Source organism: Corvus cornix, chromosome 11 (genome assembly GCF_000738735.6).
Source record: "Corvus cornix cornix isolate S_Up_H32 chromosome 11, ASM73873v5, whole genome shotgun sequence".
Taxonomy (NCBI): Eukaryota; Metazoa; Chordata; class Aves; order Passeriformes; family Corvidae; genus Corvus; species Corvus cornix.
In genome coordinates this window covers 13,056,263-13,073,007 of record NC_046341.1, presented here as the reverse complement: position 1 = coordinate 13,073,007, position 16,745 = coordinate 13,056,263, and the positions used below count along the sequence as shown (strand labels likewise).

Here is a 16,745-nt window from a genome sequence, read left to right as displayed (position 1 = left end):
TCTGAGTTGCATGGAAACATCAGTTCAACTCTTGGGATTCACAATGCAGAACCTTTTCCTGAAGATAGAAGCCTACATCTTTTTCATTTCTGAAGGCTTGCCCAGAAGTGATCCAGCATAATTTCAAACTAGCGTCAGGCAAAGAGCCTCCTTTTTCAATACCTCCATTGTGAGAACCTGCTGCCTTTCTTTTAGTATGGAGACGATGGCACATGAGCTCTTTCCACAGCAGCTGCTGTACATTCCCAGCTTTTCTTGCAAGGGCATGTCTGCAAGCCTGTACTGCAAGACACTTTTCCATTTCCCATGCTAAAGTAGTACAATTGAGTTAGGAACACGCTTATATTATGAACAGGAATAATGAATTGGTGATTTCATAACTAATTTTTCAGCTCCTAAACATCTGTGTTATGGTTTACGGAGAAATAATCAGGTTGAAAGTTAATACTTTTTTTCTGGAAATGGATCATTTTAGTACAATGATTTTGATGTAGAAACAGTGAGCTAAGAATAATCTAAATGCAAACAGAAGTGTCCTCTTTGGAATTAAGAAAAGTCATTCCTAGTTTGTTATATTAGGGTTTGTAAATTTATCACAAGCCACATTTTGAGCCTAAACTCTTTCTGACTGTCCACGCAATGCTATTTCGGCAGAATAAAAAACATCTATCATTTGTCTCAAATGGGACATTACTTCTTTTTTTTTTTTAGGAAGTTGTAACTTTTCTTAAGTTAGGACTGCTCTGGTGTTTCCTGCTGTAAAGATGACCCTACTTTAATTGTGCCCGAAGTTGTGCTTCGATTGTAGCCTTCCCTAACCGCCCTGAAGGAACCATGTGTGCATAACAGGACTATCAATATCAGCAGGGATCTAAATTGATGGGCTGCAGTGTCAACAAGCTGTGCCACCCTTGCACTTGTAAAAAATTCACTACATAAACTAATTTTGGCATTGACTACATGTCCTTGAAAACACATTTCCTACAAAATATCACTTACATGCTCCAAGCCCAGGCATGGTCCAATGACAACCAGTTGTGCGCTAGTTCAGCGCAGCGATTTTCAAAGGTTCTGACTGTGCATGTTCCCATACCACAGTCTTACAAAGCCTTGTACTTTGTGGAAATGGGTAACCACATCATTTCAGCTGTCACAACTGCTGAATATCTCTCATGATGATTATGATTCATTCAAGCAGGAGACACCATGAGAACTACATCTTTCTAACTTTCCAGAGGTGTCCATGATCCTTAAAATGACTGTTTCTTTGACTGGAGACATGACTTACCTCATTACCATAAGATAAGTTTGAAAAGAGTAAAAGAAAGCCTGGTAATTGGCTCTGTTAGGCTGCCTCATGGCAGTTTCCAGTGTCCGAAGTATGGCACTTACACAGAGCTACAACACCTGGGGGTCTAGAGGTCCACGTGGTTAAAATATGCAGTCTCCTACCATGGTCTGCAAGGCCTGATCCAATATCTGTGCATTTGTATATAATGCAGAAACCTGTTTGGTTTTTTTTTTTTTGTATTGCAACAAGGATGCACAGAGATATGGTCAAGGCAGCTATAGGTCAGGTCCCTCCATTCTTGCTGAACAAACTAAAAATTAAAAATTAATGGGTATTATAAGATAGCAATACCTTTTCATAGTACATGTTCTTACCTCACCTCAACCTACCGTGGAGCAAGGGAGGTACATCCAGAAGCAAACACAATGCCAGACACAGAACCATGGCTTTTGCTTTCTCCCAATCTTCCCTCCTCCTGGGCTGCAGAGTGCTCTGTGCCATCAGGTGAGCGATCACTGAGATTCAGCCACAGCAGCAGCAATGCAGTGGGCACTGACAGACAGACAAGCTCTGACGCTAAGCTCACGTATTCCCTTTATTGAACTGTACTAGTTATTGCAATCAGATTAAGTCACATTTATAAAGCAGACCATCCAGTTGCACTGAAACCGATTATATTCATTACATAGTTTTAATCACTGTCCGGTGAACTGGCAAATCCAATCAAAGCATTAGTCTTTAATTAAAAAATTAAAAAGAAATATTCAGACAATAGCCAAGCAATCACATCACAATGCACAGTTACCTAAAATTGCAATTAAAAAGCAGTTAACAAAAAAGAAAAAAATCACACCTAGTCTTTAACTATCAATATAATACAAGAAGCAACAAAGGGCAACAGCATCAAAGCGGATTTATCTAACACTATAAATTCAGTCAGAAGCAGAAGCTCTAAAGTACACTAGCTGAAGCAGGACAATAAAAAATACTGAGCATGGAATACTTTTAATCTCTTCCATTAATATTCATTTCCAGCTGCTTATAATAGCAGCGCCTCATGGCCAAATCATTAGAGTTTTACATCTGGGTTGCAAATGACACTTTGATTGGATGTAATGTTCAAATGGTCCTCCCCACTGTGCCACCGTCAAGTCTTCTGCAGAGAGGTGTCCTGTAGTGCCAGTGGCTCACTGTGCGTGCTGGCTCAATGTGTGGTTCTGGAAAGACGAAAAAAGGAGACATGCATGAGGGGCAGAATAATAGAAAGCATGCCCATACCCTCCCACTCAGTACCATTTATGCAGAGCTCAACATAAAAGCTTCTCAATTATTACAAAACAAAATGCAATAAAGAAAAAGTACTCATAAGTAACAGCTGCCAATATGACATATTTGCTTTGTTCTGACAGATCTGTTAATGCTGGCATGAACTTAGAAAAAAAATGCTACAAGCCAAGTATAGTCATGAAGGTTTCCTTTTTTTTTTTCTCCTTTCAAGACATATAAAGAAAATGGTAACTTCACGGGCAAAAAAACTGCCTTTAGGGATTCCCTTCACTGTAACAATTAAAAAAAAAAATCTGAATCGTGAGGGAACCCTTGCCATATTTTACTCTTTTATTCTCACTAGTACCGGGTGCAAGTACTGGCAGCAAGAGACACCAGATTGTGACACACACTTCTCAGTCCAAGAAATACTTCGGCAATAACAGCTGAACTGCCAGCTCAGGCACCAGGGTAATATTCCCAGCAGAAAAAAGGCTGGACATGTAACCCAGAAGTTAAAGCTCTTTAAAGAATGTACTTTTCTCTACACATTTACTTTCAGCAGTTTAGTCTCTTTTGTTCCCTTTTTTCCTTTTGGTAGATTTGTAATAGCCTCAATGTCATCACAGTATCTCACATCAGAGGATGCTGACCTGTCCTGCCATTTTGTGTGGGAGCCAATAAATCATGGAGCCAACCTTGGAAGCATATTTTTAGAGTAGTACCAATTCACCTACATTTTGTGTTCTGACTAAAACCCCAGTCCTACACATAAGCTTAGATTTATTTGTATGATTATCCAATTATTTGAGCAACTAGAGAAGTGCTTCATGGTGAGGTTTTCTTGAGCTGAGTCCCCAGCATCCCCAAATATAAAAATTCATTTGTGCTATTTCAAGCCTAGGCAATTTCCCTAGTCTCCATCTGCCTAATAACAGAGACGGGCAATTCTGCCAGCTTGAAGAATAAGTTTTTAAACACAAAATGAATTTTGAATCTAATTATTTATTTACAGTGATGAAGCTTTAAAATAAAGTAAGATATTTTAACTTTTCATAAATCATCTGGTCCTTCTACACTATCCACAGCTACATTGTGATCAGGATAAAAGAGCAGTCCCCCGCTTTATCCAGAGATGACATGTCCCTGATGGAAATCGCCCGTGGAAAGAGCGGATGGGCGGCGGGCGATGCGGGGCCGGCGGCGGTGACCCCGTTTGCAGCAGGAGCGTTTCTGGCCCGTGCACTCCCAAACCGCGACCACCAGGTGTCAGAAGCGCTGCTGCGTTCCCAAATCCCGGCCAAAGTTCTCGGCGGTGCCCGGGCGGGCGCTGGGCTGCGCGGGAAGCGGGGCCGGGCCGGGCCGGGCCGGGCGGCGACAGCGGCCCGAGGGGCAGCGGGGCGGCAGCGGCCGCACCACGGATGGAGCCCTTGTGAGCGAAATACCAGCTGGGGAAATCATAAAGTCACTGCTTCAGAAAGCACTGGCCCTCTGAGCACACCCCTGCCTGTGACACTGAATATGCAGAACCACACATCAGAAATTCGTGAAATGACAGCTGGAACTGCTTTGCTTTTAGACAATTTAACATCACCAAACACAAAATCCAATGGCTTTTTCCTTTGATGTACATGGAAATTTTCCTGGCCTTAAGAAGGAATGACCTTTGCAGGGCTGGATATTATTCTCAAGTCTAACAATGACTTTATGGAGGAGGATGGATGGAGCCCTGCACACACAATGGCAGCACTGACAAGAAGCTTGCCCACTGAACCTAGCTGGGGAAGCATGAAAATGTAAAAGAATACACAGACTCCTCTGTGCTCACACACTCCTCAGCATTTTAACAATGGCCTTTCCTTGTGCACTTCATTACAATTCTATTTTTAGGTCATCCTGAATATCAATAAAAAACCCAAAAGGTTTACCATCTTCAAATTGAAAGAAGGGCTATTCGTGGTAGACAAATCCATACTTAGTTAGGCAGTGTCATTTAAAAGATAATGCACAATCAGCACTGGATGCATGACGCACGGCCTACAGTCTGGGAGCATGATTTCAAACTTGTGTGGCTGCTGCATTGATTACACCAGGCAGGTCAATAAAGGAATGGTATGTGGCTCTAAATCTGATAATGAAGCTTTTATTGTGAGCCCTCCCTCCTCAAACATCAGCTAATAACATGTTCTGAACACTCCCAATACAAGGAATACACTGGATTTGTGAACAGAGTTTGTCAAAGAAACAAGCAGATTGTACTCATATACTGCAGCCATTCAGAGCTGGATCAGGCAGGAGCTGAGAAACAGCTGTGCCATAGGGCTAGGAGTTAAAAAAAATTACATTTTTCATATGCAAATCTTGATTTTGTCTTAGTATCTTGGGAATGTACCATTTATTCCCCGTGCATGCATTACTGACAATCAATATGCTGGCTAGTGCCTGGACCATGCAGTTAATAGATAGAGCCACGTTTTACACAGGGCCTCACAAACAGGTCTGTAATGCCGATGGAAATGAGAGCCTGTGTGCACTGCATCCTTCCCGTGCCTTTCTGACCACATCCTGCTCAAGCCATGTGCACAAATGCCAAGTCCTGCACACGCAGGTGCCAGTGAACATTGGGTGAAGGCTGCATAACCACCACTGTGTGTGTTCGAAAGTCCCACGATAGCCTATGTTCTCTGCCACTCATATAGGTTTCTCACCTACTAAAATGTATTTCAGACCACAAAAAACATGCCTTCCAAAACACAGTCTGGCAACCTGTCTCCTATTACTAGCAATTGTCATGTCTTATCTTCTTGCTTCTGCTCCCTGTGCCCCGTGCATCTGCAGATCATTGGAATTGTGCTCTGCAGATGTCAGAAAGCATCTGAGGCATTCAGGGCTTATGCATCTCCTCTCACACGTGCATTTTGTATATTTGACCCATAGTTTTTCAAATACCTTTATTAGGTACTTCTTTGTGTGCCCAGACACAGAAAATTCCCCTGGTTGACCAGACTTTTGCAGCAATTGAAAATCAAGTAAATCCTGGCATTAAGAATGCCCTGTGCCTTAGCAGGAACAGTTCTGACCCCAATAAGGCCACTGGGCTGTTCCAGGCAGCAGAAGGAAACAATTAAGACCAGAAGGGAGTGAGTGTTTTGAAACATGGGATACTACAGGAGTGCTTCTACCTAAGCAGCCTTAGGAAACTTCACCCACCCTTCCAGGAGGGTGGGCTGGCTGAAAACAGCTCAAGTGTGATTTTTAAACTCCAGAAATTATAGTTTAAAAAAAAAAAAAAGAAAAGACTTAATGGTGGTTTCCAAAGGAAAATAGAGCAGCCACAAAAATGCAGGCCCTCCAGGAACACTCGTGTGTGTGTGCACATGCCTACCGGTTCCAAAGCCATCCATACACGTGCCCGTCTGGGACCAGCAGGAGGCACGACATCATTTGGAAGCTGAACAGGAAAAATGGTTCCTCCCAGCTCCTGTTAGACCCCCTGGTTTACGCACGGCTCACAGCTGATACCCCACTGAATACATCATTCTGAGACATTATTGCAGCTGGAAAACTCTACAGCAGCACTAAGTCACCTGTCAAGATCAAGTAAGTCACAGCTTATTTATAGGACAAGGTTGGAAAATCTCTTCGTTTCTTAATAATCATGCTAAATGGATAGCAATTCCATTAGCTACGTCAATGAGAAAAATGCAACTACCCCAAGACTTGGTGCTGTTGCAGTGTTTAAGTGGAATTTTCTGCTGGCTGCACAATCCCCAAATGAACCATTTATGGAAGTGTCTGTGATCGAGGAGCTGGGCGACGGGTTTTGCAGGAAATAAAAAGATTTCAAAGAATGGTTGATTATTGTCCATGTAGATACTGATTGCTCTCCAGATCTTCCCTGGAGACACCCCCTGCCTGCCCTCTGGATGCAGATCAAGCCATTTATGCAGGACATCCACAATGAATATTTCTCTGGTTTTTTACATGCATGATTATGAAAACACTGGCATGACAATCTCCATTTTCAGACCTCTGTGTCAAGAAGGAAAGCATCAGGCTTGAAAGATGATCACTTATAGCAGTTCAAAGAACTCTTACAAGCTATATAAAAATCAGGAGAAAAAACACACACACACAAAAAACAGCACATGATGGAGCGAAGCTCCAAGCCAGGCAGTCAAGCTGGGAGTCTCCCACACTGCACTGACACTCACTGCCAGCAAGTCACAGGTGTACTACACAGGAGCAGGTGAAAAAAATAAAATGCAACCGTGAGGGGTGTGATAATGGTTTGGGGCCAAAACACATCCAGTCTTTAGTGCCATTGTGCATCTGTTATGGATTTAGACATTTTTTTTTTACAGCTACACTGTCTATGTGCATGAGCATATACCCCTACAACACCATATGTTATACAAAGGTTAAGAAATGGCCTAACAAGGCTGGTGATGCCCACCACCCTCAGGTGAAATTCATAAGCCTTCTGCAGTGTTACACAGAGTCTGGGACTGTGATGAAAGGCTACAAAACCTCTCTCCCCCCTTCCAAATGTCATTGAAATGAACAGAAACCATTCCTCAAATAATGTCAATACGAATTATGTAGATAATAGATTAATGTGACAATCAGCCAACATGAAAATTAACTGGTAATTAGCCATTGGGTGACCTATCAAACCCAATATTTTTTCCCAGAATGTGGGAGGTCCTCCAGACCAAGTAAGAGCCCAGATAGTTTCTCTCCCTACCTCTCCCCACCTTTCTGTCCAGGTTTCCATCACCCCTTCAGGCACTGTCTGACTCCAAGACCAGAGATTGGGGTCATGGCTGGGCATCATTGGGGCTGTGTCCCCTCCTCATTCTCTCTCCTTTTCCCTTTACAAAGCAAGGCTGGGGAACAGAGAAGTGATGCCTCCACTGACTGCCAACATGCACAGCTTGCCAGACAAAAACTAAACCTCAGATTCAGGCATTGACTTGAAGCAAAAGTTTGTCTCACATTTGAACATATATATAAAAAAAGACAAAACAAAACCTCCAAATTGCTACACACAGAAGTCAGAGTGTCTAAATATTTATGAAATACCATCTGCAGCAATCTTTTTTAATGTTTTGCATCTTTTGAATTCAAACTGGTCCAAAAATAAATCTCTCAGCTGTTATTACTCATTACATATCCATAAGCACACACATATATGTGCACAGGTACCACTTGCCTCTAGCAGCAATCCATAAAAAAAAAATCTTTACGCCTTGACTTTATAAAGGGATTACTTTAGGCAGAGGACACAAGACGACCCTTGCTTTAGCCATTGGAGATTATGCTCTCTACAGAAAGCTGTGAGCCTTAAATTGGTGCTGCTCTAATCCTAAACTGGAGAGGCATTCAAGGGATGCCATGACCCAGAAGAGCAAGTGGAAAAAACTAAATTAAAAAAAAAAAAAAGGCACACTTACAGAGGAGGGTGGGAAAGGAAGGAGAAAGAAAAAAAGAAAGGAGAGCAAGCTTGCTTTGCAGCATAAAACTATTTATTTTTAATTGTAATTTCTGGTTACTACTTTCCCTTTGCTATCAGACTCTAAAGAAAAATCACCTTTGCACCCCCTTGCAGTTTCTATGTGCTTATTTTTAGAACTGTTTGACAATTATCCAAGGGTCTAAGACTAACAGATGGCCTGTCTTAAAGCCTCATATGTTCACTAGTTTGCACTTCTGACAAACAGTAAATGTACTCAAGAGTGTGCCATAAACAGGGCTGAATGAATACTCAGAACACAATTTAGTTAATACACTTCATTAAACTGATAGTGGTAACCAATGTTTCCCATAAAACCAGGTGTTAATTGCCCTTCCAGTTGTTTCAGGTAACTCTCACCCAGTGACATTTGTATGTTTAGATCATAGTTTTCCAGGCAGCCCAGTATTACCTCTTTACTTTCCCTTGGTATTTCACCCACTACAGAAAATACTTGTAAGAAGTGAACTCCAAGTTATCATGGTATGCAATAAAAAAAAAAATTGTCAGGCAAGACAGGTTCACATGTCCCTTCTTTATTTGAAGAGTCACTTGAAATGGAGGTAGAGGCAAACGAGAGGTGGCACATCCTTTGTGAAAGGCAACGGCTGCCTGTGTTACTGCTTCCTTCATCTCTGAGCATCTGATAACTTGCCATACGTCAGTCAGTCCCTGTGTCAGCACACTTTGAGACGGCACTTCTACAAATGCAGGTAGAAAGCTGTCCTTTACAAGTTATTGAACCAGGAAAAAAAAAAATAGAAATCATTCTGAGTGTCTAAGAAAATATGCCTGGAGGTTTGGTGTTGGCTGAAAAGTGAAGTTGCCTGTTTCCAATGGAAATAGCGGCTTCTGAGTTACTCTGACGCTTGCACGTTATTACTCCGGGGGTAAATGCACTTTTCGCTGCTACTGGGACACGGAAACACTTACCTGTGCCAGGACCGAGCTCCCCCTGGCACCCCTGGGGTTTCTGTACCCACTGGGGAGGATGAGCAGCCTCCCTTACTGCCCACTTACCCGGGGGACCCCCTCAGTCAGCCCCAGAAACCTGCCCAGCTCCTCGGGCGTCCAGGAGCTGGCACTTCATCTGGCGTCAAAGGGGACAGAATTCATAGCATTTTCAGGGGGAAAAAGCCGTTCCACACGTGACTGACTAAATGCTGACTGCTCTTTCTTAATAACTCTTTTCCCGTGGCCGGCACGTTCCGACCCCAAACCGCAGCTGCCGGGTGTGGGTGTGCAGAGCCCCGGCGTCCCCGCCCCGGCCGGCCTTTGTTCTGCACTGGGCCGGCTGCACTGCCGGCTGCAGCGCCCAGCGCCGCACTGCCTCAGCCTCAGCTCCATATTACACTGCTTCTGCCCATTTGAATCCAGTCTTGAATTTTGATAGGCGTTTCTGTGTTATTCTGGCTTGAAAAATTACCTTTCTATACAAATACCTTTCTTGGAGTTATTTTACCCAGTGCCAGCTTCTTCTCACACCAGCTAAGGATTATTAGATGATTTATGAATTTAATTCCTCTTCTAATTCAGGTTGTTTAGTCCTAATCAGACTTTGACAACTCACCTAACATGCTTTCCCCTTTCCACTTGAGACTAATGATTTTGTGTCATCAGTCTTCTAGATCTGCTATCCCTTTTCTTCTCTAAACCTCAGAATAAACCAAGTTGAGCCTATTACAAGTCAACTCCAAATGCAGCCTAAGCGTGGCATAGCCTCTTGTATTCTATTAAATGCCTCACCGAAAAGTCTATACACTTCTTCCAAAAACACTGGGTAAAATGCTGAAGCACAAAAGCAAACTGAAGCCTTTGGGAAAATCTTCTTACCACAGCACTTTGGAAATAAAAAACACAGAGGAATACATTATTAAGAGATAACCAGAGTCTTGTGTTAGAGAAACTAGCTGTAAACACACCGTGATTCACTGAGGCACCCAATGAAACTGGGGAGCTAATAATACCTGTCCTGAGGGATTGCATGCTCCTGAGAATTTCACTCAGAAATGCAAATTTATCAGCATCCTTGTAACTTGTAGTCTCCAGTATGCCATGCACAAGATCAAAAATAAGCCGAGGGAAGAACCTTACAATTCCTAAATATAAAGCAAGAGGGACAAATTTAATTACTGTTGTCAGAAGTGCATGAAACCATAATACTTTTAGAATTCCTTCACTCCTCTTTCAGCCCCACTGTTACTCCCTGACTGGATTCCAGAGCCATTTCTGATCCCAAGAGCAGAAGATGGTTTGCAGGATCCCAGTACAGCACTCTGCTGACAACACTTGGTGCTTTAACCTAACCCTGCACCTCCACGGCGTGTCACAAACCCGCTATGCAGCAGCACAAACGCACCGTGCCTGGCTTTGAAGTGACCCTCCAAAGCGGTCCTCAAGAATGCAAACACCCATTTCCAGTCCGTTTTCAAACCTAAGCCACAATAATCAGAGAAAGCATCTCCTGCCCACAGGGACACTCCTTTGCCTGTGCTATACCAAAAACCCCAGTGCACACCCCAGTGCTGACCTGTTTGTATCTACTTACGGGTCCTTCTCAGGGAAGCAACGTCAAAATCATTTTCAAGAGGTAAGCCATTTTCCAAGAATACTTAGGTTTTCCTCTCAAAAGCATGAATTGTTTATTTCTTAGACACCAATCCAAGTCTTATCTCTTTAATCCCGCCTTGATCTAAGGTAAATCATATCACAGAAGCCAGTTAACTGCTCATTTCTGTGAGGGCTGGAGTCATCATTATGGAACACTTTGTGACTCCTCTAAACACCAAATTAATCCTGGTTGGGTCTTTATTATAGGATCAGGACAGTGTCTTTTCAAAATATACTTAGAGCAAAAGGGAAATGCTTTACATAGCACCTTTAGAAATTAAAATGCATGGGGCAAAGTTTCACTGAGTGACTGTTTCCACAGGAATATGACTCAACAAAATCCAGGAAACTGAGTTGAACCTAAAACTCACTCTGATGTTCTCTAGTATGGCAAGGGTCACTGAACACCATCTGATTACTTTTTGTTGCTTTTTTTCCTGCACCAGCTAGGTATTCCTGGTGTTAAGAACTGGTAACAAACAGTTTCAGTCTTAACTGTGAATTTTAATGCAAACTATAAGAGGGGCAGGTCTCACATTCATAACAGGCAACATCCTCCTCTGAATGATGGGAGCTGCAGCTGAAGTTCCTTGGGCCAAATAAGGAAGGAAGTGTGGACAGCCAGACTTAATACAAGCAGTGCCTGCTCACAGCAGGATCACAGCCCTTTGACCAGTAATTCCTTTAAGAAGCAGCAACTAAAGTGAAATTCCCTCTAATGGAATACTGAGCTGACAAATTGTATCACCTTGTGTTATGGATACACTTTTCTTAGAGGCAGATAAATATTCCTGTCATGTGGCACCCACACACTGCTCGGGCTGACAAAACTGCTGGTTGGTGACCTGTTGCCTTGGACATAATGGTTGTTATTGCTGGTTTCTAATTTCAAAAGGGGAATAAAAATCCTCCAATGCAAGTGGCTCTGCTATAAAATAGCAAGGCCATAGTTACAGAAGTGCTTTACATGCTGCCCTATTAGCGTAGATGCCACCAGCAGAGCAGAAATCTGCAGACAGGATTGTGCTCAGCCCACTGCCCACTGCCTCCAGGAATTAACCCTGGAGGAGCTAGGAGTGTGAAAGAGTCGTGCCAAATTTTTTCTTCTAAGTAAAAGAGGGGCCAAAATATCACCAACATGAGAAATTTCCTCCAAGACATCATAAGACAAAACAGCAAGGCAACATTGCTGTGGTATGTGTGCAAAACAACTGGGTTAAATGGGATTTTCCAGCCATTGCTACTCCATTACAACAGTGTCACTGGTCTCAGGAAAGTCTGCCTTTTAAACAGCAAGATGCCACGTTTTAAACAATCCTGATTTCATGCAAAGACTAAGAGCATGTGCTGGCCCCAAAGGAGGACACATTTTTCAGAAGTAAATATGTTCTGAACAACCTCACTGCTCCTTTTGGAGACACAATAATGTAACGCACCAATGACAGATATGCCATACACAGCCAAACCTCAATGCCCCTGGCAATTTATTCAGGTTTAACTGCGCAGCAGAAACAAATGAGGAGGCTGGGTGGTCAGGCAGGAGCTCTCCCCCAGGGCTGGCACAGTGTGGGCGCTGCTTTGGCTGTTCCTGCTCGGTGCAAAACTGTTCTGTGGACAGGCTCTGCACGGAGGTGACCTCTGGGTGTCCATACTGCCTGCCCAGGATGTGGCACAGAAGACACACAAGACACTCTGCAGTGTATCAGCTGAAGCACAGCTGAGTGATAAGCTCAGGAGTGCTGCTGCCAAATCTGGTCTGGCTCATGCAGCGTTGGGGTGACAGAGCCTCGCTGAACCCAAGCTGACCTTGCACAGAGCCACGAGTGGTCTCTACACCGATCCCATCAGCTTGTACCATCTCGCTCCATCATCTACATTTTTCCAACAAAGCTCCATCACCTCACTGAGGATAGACAGTTTAGTATCTTGTAAGTTATTCCATTAGCATGAAACAGGAAGGGAACATTAACAATCTGTCCACTGGCGGCCACAGCCCAGGTCGCGTCATTGCACATGTGCACCCAGCCCTGCACCAAACACTCCCATCCCCATTCTCATTTTACATAAGCAGAACAGGCACAACCTGAACAGAAGCTGTATTCTAAATTGTTTTTCCTTTCTCCTCTGGTCAAAGGGAGGTATAAAACTACTCTCAAAATACAATGTTAAAGTGGGGTATAATTAGGCAAGCAATAGTATATGATTGAATATACTTCTCTGGAAGGAACAACAGAAGGAGTGTTCCAGGCTTGTTTTCACATCCCTGAGAGTAAGCTGGACTGAGAATACTGACAGCCTTCCTGACAAGAGCATGGAGGTGCAGGCAGTGACAGCCCTATACACACAGCCAGGTGCAGAAAAGCAAGTAGACCGCTGATTTTCTAACAATTCCTCATCCTTTTGCTGTTCTCAGACCCCGTTTTTTTCCTGGCCACTCATCACGCTTGTTCCATGTATCTGAGCTCACAGAAGAATGAGAACAGGTAAGGCAGGGAGGAATTAGCAGGAGTCACTCTTACAGTCTTTAAAATCCCCCTGGGAAAATTGGCCCTTGGGAAGGGGTCACAGGGCAGGACCCCTGTCCTCAGCTCTCTACAGCAGCCAGAGCTGGAACCACTGCTCCTGCTGCCTTTCACTGGCTGAGGAGATAAACCCTAGGATTACACCCTAAATCTCTTACTCAGGAGATCAGGGGTACATGCAAGGCCTTTTAAATTTCTTCATGAAATGATTTTTCAAATTCCTTCTAGCAGCAAAAGTGATGGGGCCTCCACCAGCACCACAGCAGTAGGCAACAGCAGTACAGTATCACTCCAGGATTTCCTGTCTGGAGTCTAGGCTTCACATCTGAAATACAGCACACACACAACATTTGTATGACCGAGGAAACACAAGACGCTTGCCACACATTTATTATCTTCCTGGGGAAATGATATAGAGGACAAAAGAGACTATATTTACTCCCTCCCCAGCTGCTTTTACAATCTAATAATTTATTTCTCCTGGACATAAATTTCAGATTTAAACGAAATCCCTGAAACCTAAAGATGCCACATGGTAGAGGCTAGGGCAGTATTTCTTTCCATTTTGGAGATGGAGTGCTTAATGCATTGCTCAGTTAACCAGTAGCCTTAAAATTTAGGGGGGGCAAGGGTAGAAAGAGACAAGCAATTAGACTGTGGCAGACCCTAGATGCAAATACAGGTGATGACTGTGATTACTACCTTCATACATAGAGTTAAAACTATCTGGTTATTGAAAATTATTTTCTCAGTCCACAGGGGTTTATCTAGGTTTAGGCCGAGATGTTTATTTTTTCTGCAGCAGCTGTACTGGGGATTCTTTTACAACATTTTCCTTCCATAGAAGCTATATATCATTCACATTTCTGAAAGCTGAGGCGCTTTCTATGATGTAAGAAATCTCTGCAATTAGAAAAAAACATAACTTTTTTCAGAAGAATAAAATGCATCTCCAAACACTTCGAGACAGCAACTAAGATAGCAGTGCTCTTAAGGCAAATGCAAAATTCCAGGGTATAAATTCCTGTTAACTGTTACAAATATATCCATCTGTTCACAGACTAACTAGTGACTGAAACTGATGAATCCACTGAAATGTAATTTTCGAGTACACTAGCGTCTGTTCTCTTCTAGTAATAAAGTAAATGCTTTTCAGTAACTCTGCTGCTTTTGAATGCCAATTTCCATTTAAGTAGGTTCAGGTTTTCTCTAAAAAAAACCACTAAAATTAAAATAGCAAATGCCTTTTCTTTCCAAAGGTCAAACTCAGCTTTTAAAGAACACACAACATTTCAGCAAGGCAGAGAGGACAAAACTCCAATCAGATAAATGGGCTGTGTAATGATTGAGAACCATGTCTGCCTCAGGTTTCTGAATGGGCTTTAGGATAAAATTTGGCACAGACTGATGTTGAAGCTTATATCTCTTTTACTGCAGACAAGAAATTCACTGAAATATATAAATAATGAATGTGGCTGGGGATCTCTGCTGGTACTACTGCTGGTTCTGCAAGATGCAGGAACAGAAACATACACTGCTCCATGTTTTTGTTATTAGGGAATCCTTGTTCTCTAACAATAAACACAGAATATTTTATCTGAAATGGCTTCTGCAGCACATCCAATATAAGTTTCAGCTCTCTAGAAGTGCCAGCAAATTGCAGAAAGATAAGTTACAAAGACGTACCTAATTTGCTGTGATGAATTGTGTGCATGCTTCAGTGATCAAAACTGCAGCTGAGACCTATTATATTTAATGATCTAGACATTTCTTGTGAAAACACTCAGGCATATACTGTTATGTCTGGACAAGCATTTTGGTCTTTGCAAGCAAACGAAGAGACTAAACTTTCAAAAGGATGCTGTACAGCACCCTCGATGAGCTCTTTAAAACTGAGGCTGATCAAGCTCCACTATTTTCTTTAAATAACGCTTATGCTCTGCCCTTTCCAGTGCAGCATCCCTCTTCCTTTCAAAAACAGTCAGTTCCTCTGGATGCTAGCGACACTTACAGGAGGCAACGGAGCTAATCTGTGCTCAGACCCCAAACTATGCTCCACAGCAGATACTACAGCAAGAGAAAATCAAAGGGGCTGGATCAGAGAAATCTTCCCACCAGCAAAGAAAATCTCTGACAAGACATTTCAGCAAGAAAACAAAAGAAAAAGAAAAATATTTGTCTACATATTACACAAGTGTTCTGTTTCTATTTTAAGGACTCTGCCCTGCTTACAAAGTCATGTGCTACCCAGCCCGGTAGGGCCGAGCAGCAGTAGCCGGTTGTGCTGTCCCTGAGGACACTGTTCCTACACAGCCAGCTGTGCCATGGCCACGCTCACAACCCCACAGCTTATGGCCCCTGTGCTCTGAGCTTCTACACAGAGCAGCAGGAAACAGGGCTTCCTACCACTCCCCTATGGGGACAGGGATGTCACCTTGTGAACATGTGAAGGACTTTGGAATAAAAGGTCTGAGGTTTCCAGGGCTTTACATCTGGCTCCCCCAAAATTGTTCTGCATGGAACTGGGGATATTATTGAATCTTGCTTTTCCAACTTTGCAAAAGAGGAAAAAGCAACCTCAGAAAACATGCTGGTAAACTTAATTCATTTATGGTTATTAGAACCACAGAGATCTGCAGAGCGAATTCACAGAATTTTCTTGCTACACACATCCAAGAGCTCATGCGCTCCCTCCCTGGTCAGTCTGAACCTCTTTCTATCATTCATTGTTCAAAAAAACACAGCAAAACATAAACTTGTGCTTTTGACTCCAGAAATAAGGACTTCAAAGTGCTGAAATTTTCATTCACTTGAGGAGCTTCTAAATACTATCACAGTGGTAATTTGTGATAGTGTGGTAAGAATGAAGAAAAGGTATTTGTTAATTGTTGACATAACAAAATTAATTTTCCATCCCTAAACTTTTTCTCATCTCTCCTGTGAGCTCTGATGCAATGTTACTGACTGGCACTGCTGAAATGCCAACTTGCATTTCTCATCCTTAATTTCTCTCTAAATGTCATTAGTAATTGTTATTGCCAGACCAGAGAGAGCAATCTGGTCTTTCTGAAAGAAAATCCATTTCTCATTTCTTCTCCTGTGCTTCCTCCTTTTGGTCAGGATGGATGTTTAACACAGCCCATGTGCTCTGCTTCCAAGAGGATGGCAATGCATTAATGTATCTGGAAGTACAACATTCCTGCTTTATTTATTTACATATAGTATGCCTGAATTCTTATGAATACCAAATTGTATATTCAGAAGGGTCTTCAAAGAACATCTTTCAAGAACACTAACAAGTCTTAATTGAATAAAGCTAACAAGTAGGGGAAGGGAACACCCTTTAATGTGTGCATCCTCTCTGGATGCTTCCATAATTTACCCTTTTTGGTGAGCAGCAGTGCTGTCAAATATAAAAGCATATTATATGATTTTTCAGTCTTTTTGTCACATGGAAAATAAATGTCTTCAGTGAGATGTGTAAACTGGTCTAGCTCTGGTCTGGATTAATGTATCACCCTCATTGCCCCAAAAAGTAAAA

The 16,745-nt window shown here is 42.6% G+C and overlaps 1 protein-coding gene across 5 annotated transcripts in view; it reads right to left on the bottom strand.

Annotated features, from left to right (window-relative positions):
- Positions 1-1,862: 1,862 nt before the first annotated feature.
- The window catches only part of ZNF423 (zinc finger protein 423), a 229,371-nt gene continuing 214,488 nt past the window's right edge, over positions 1,863-16,745 (bottom strand). For all 5 annotated transcript variants that reach the window (XM_039558390.1, XM_039558391.1, XM_010396558.3 and 2 more), the window contains one exon: positions 1,863-2,508. In XM_039558390.1, coding sequence (XP_039414324.1) covers positions 2,479-2,508 — 30 coding nt within the window. In that variant the 3' untranslated portion in view covers positions 1,863-2,478. The remainder of the gene's footprint in view (positions 2,509-16,745) is intronic.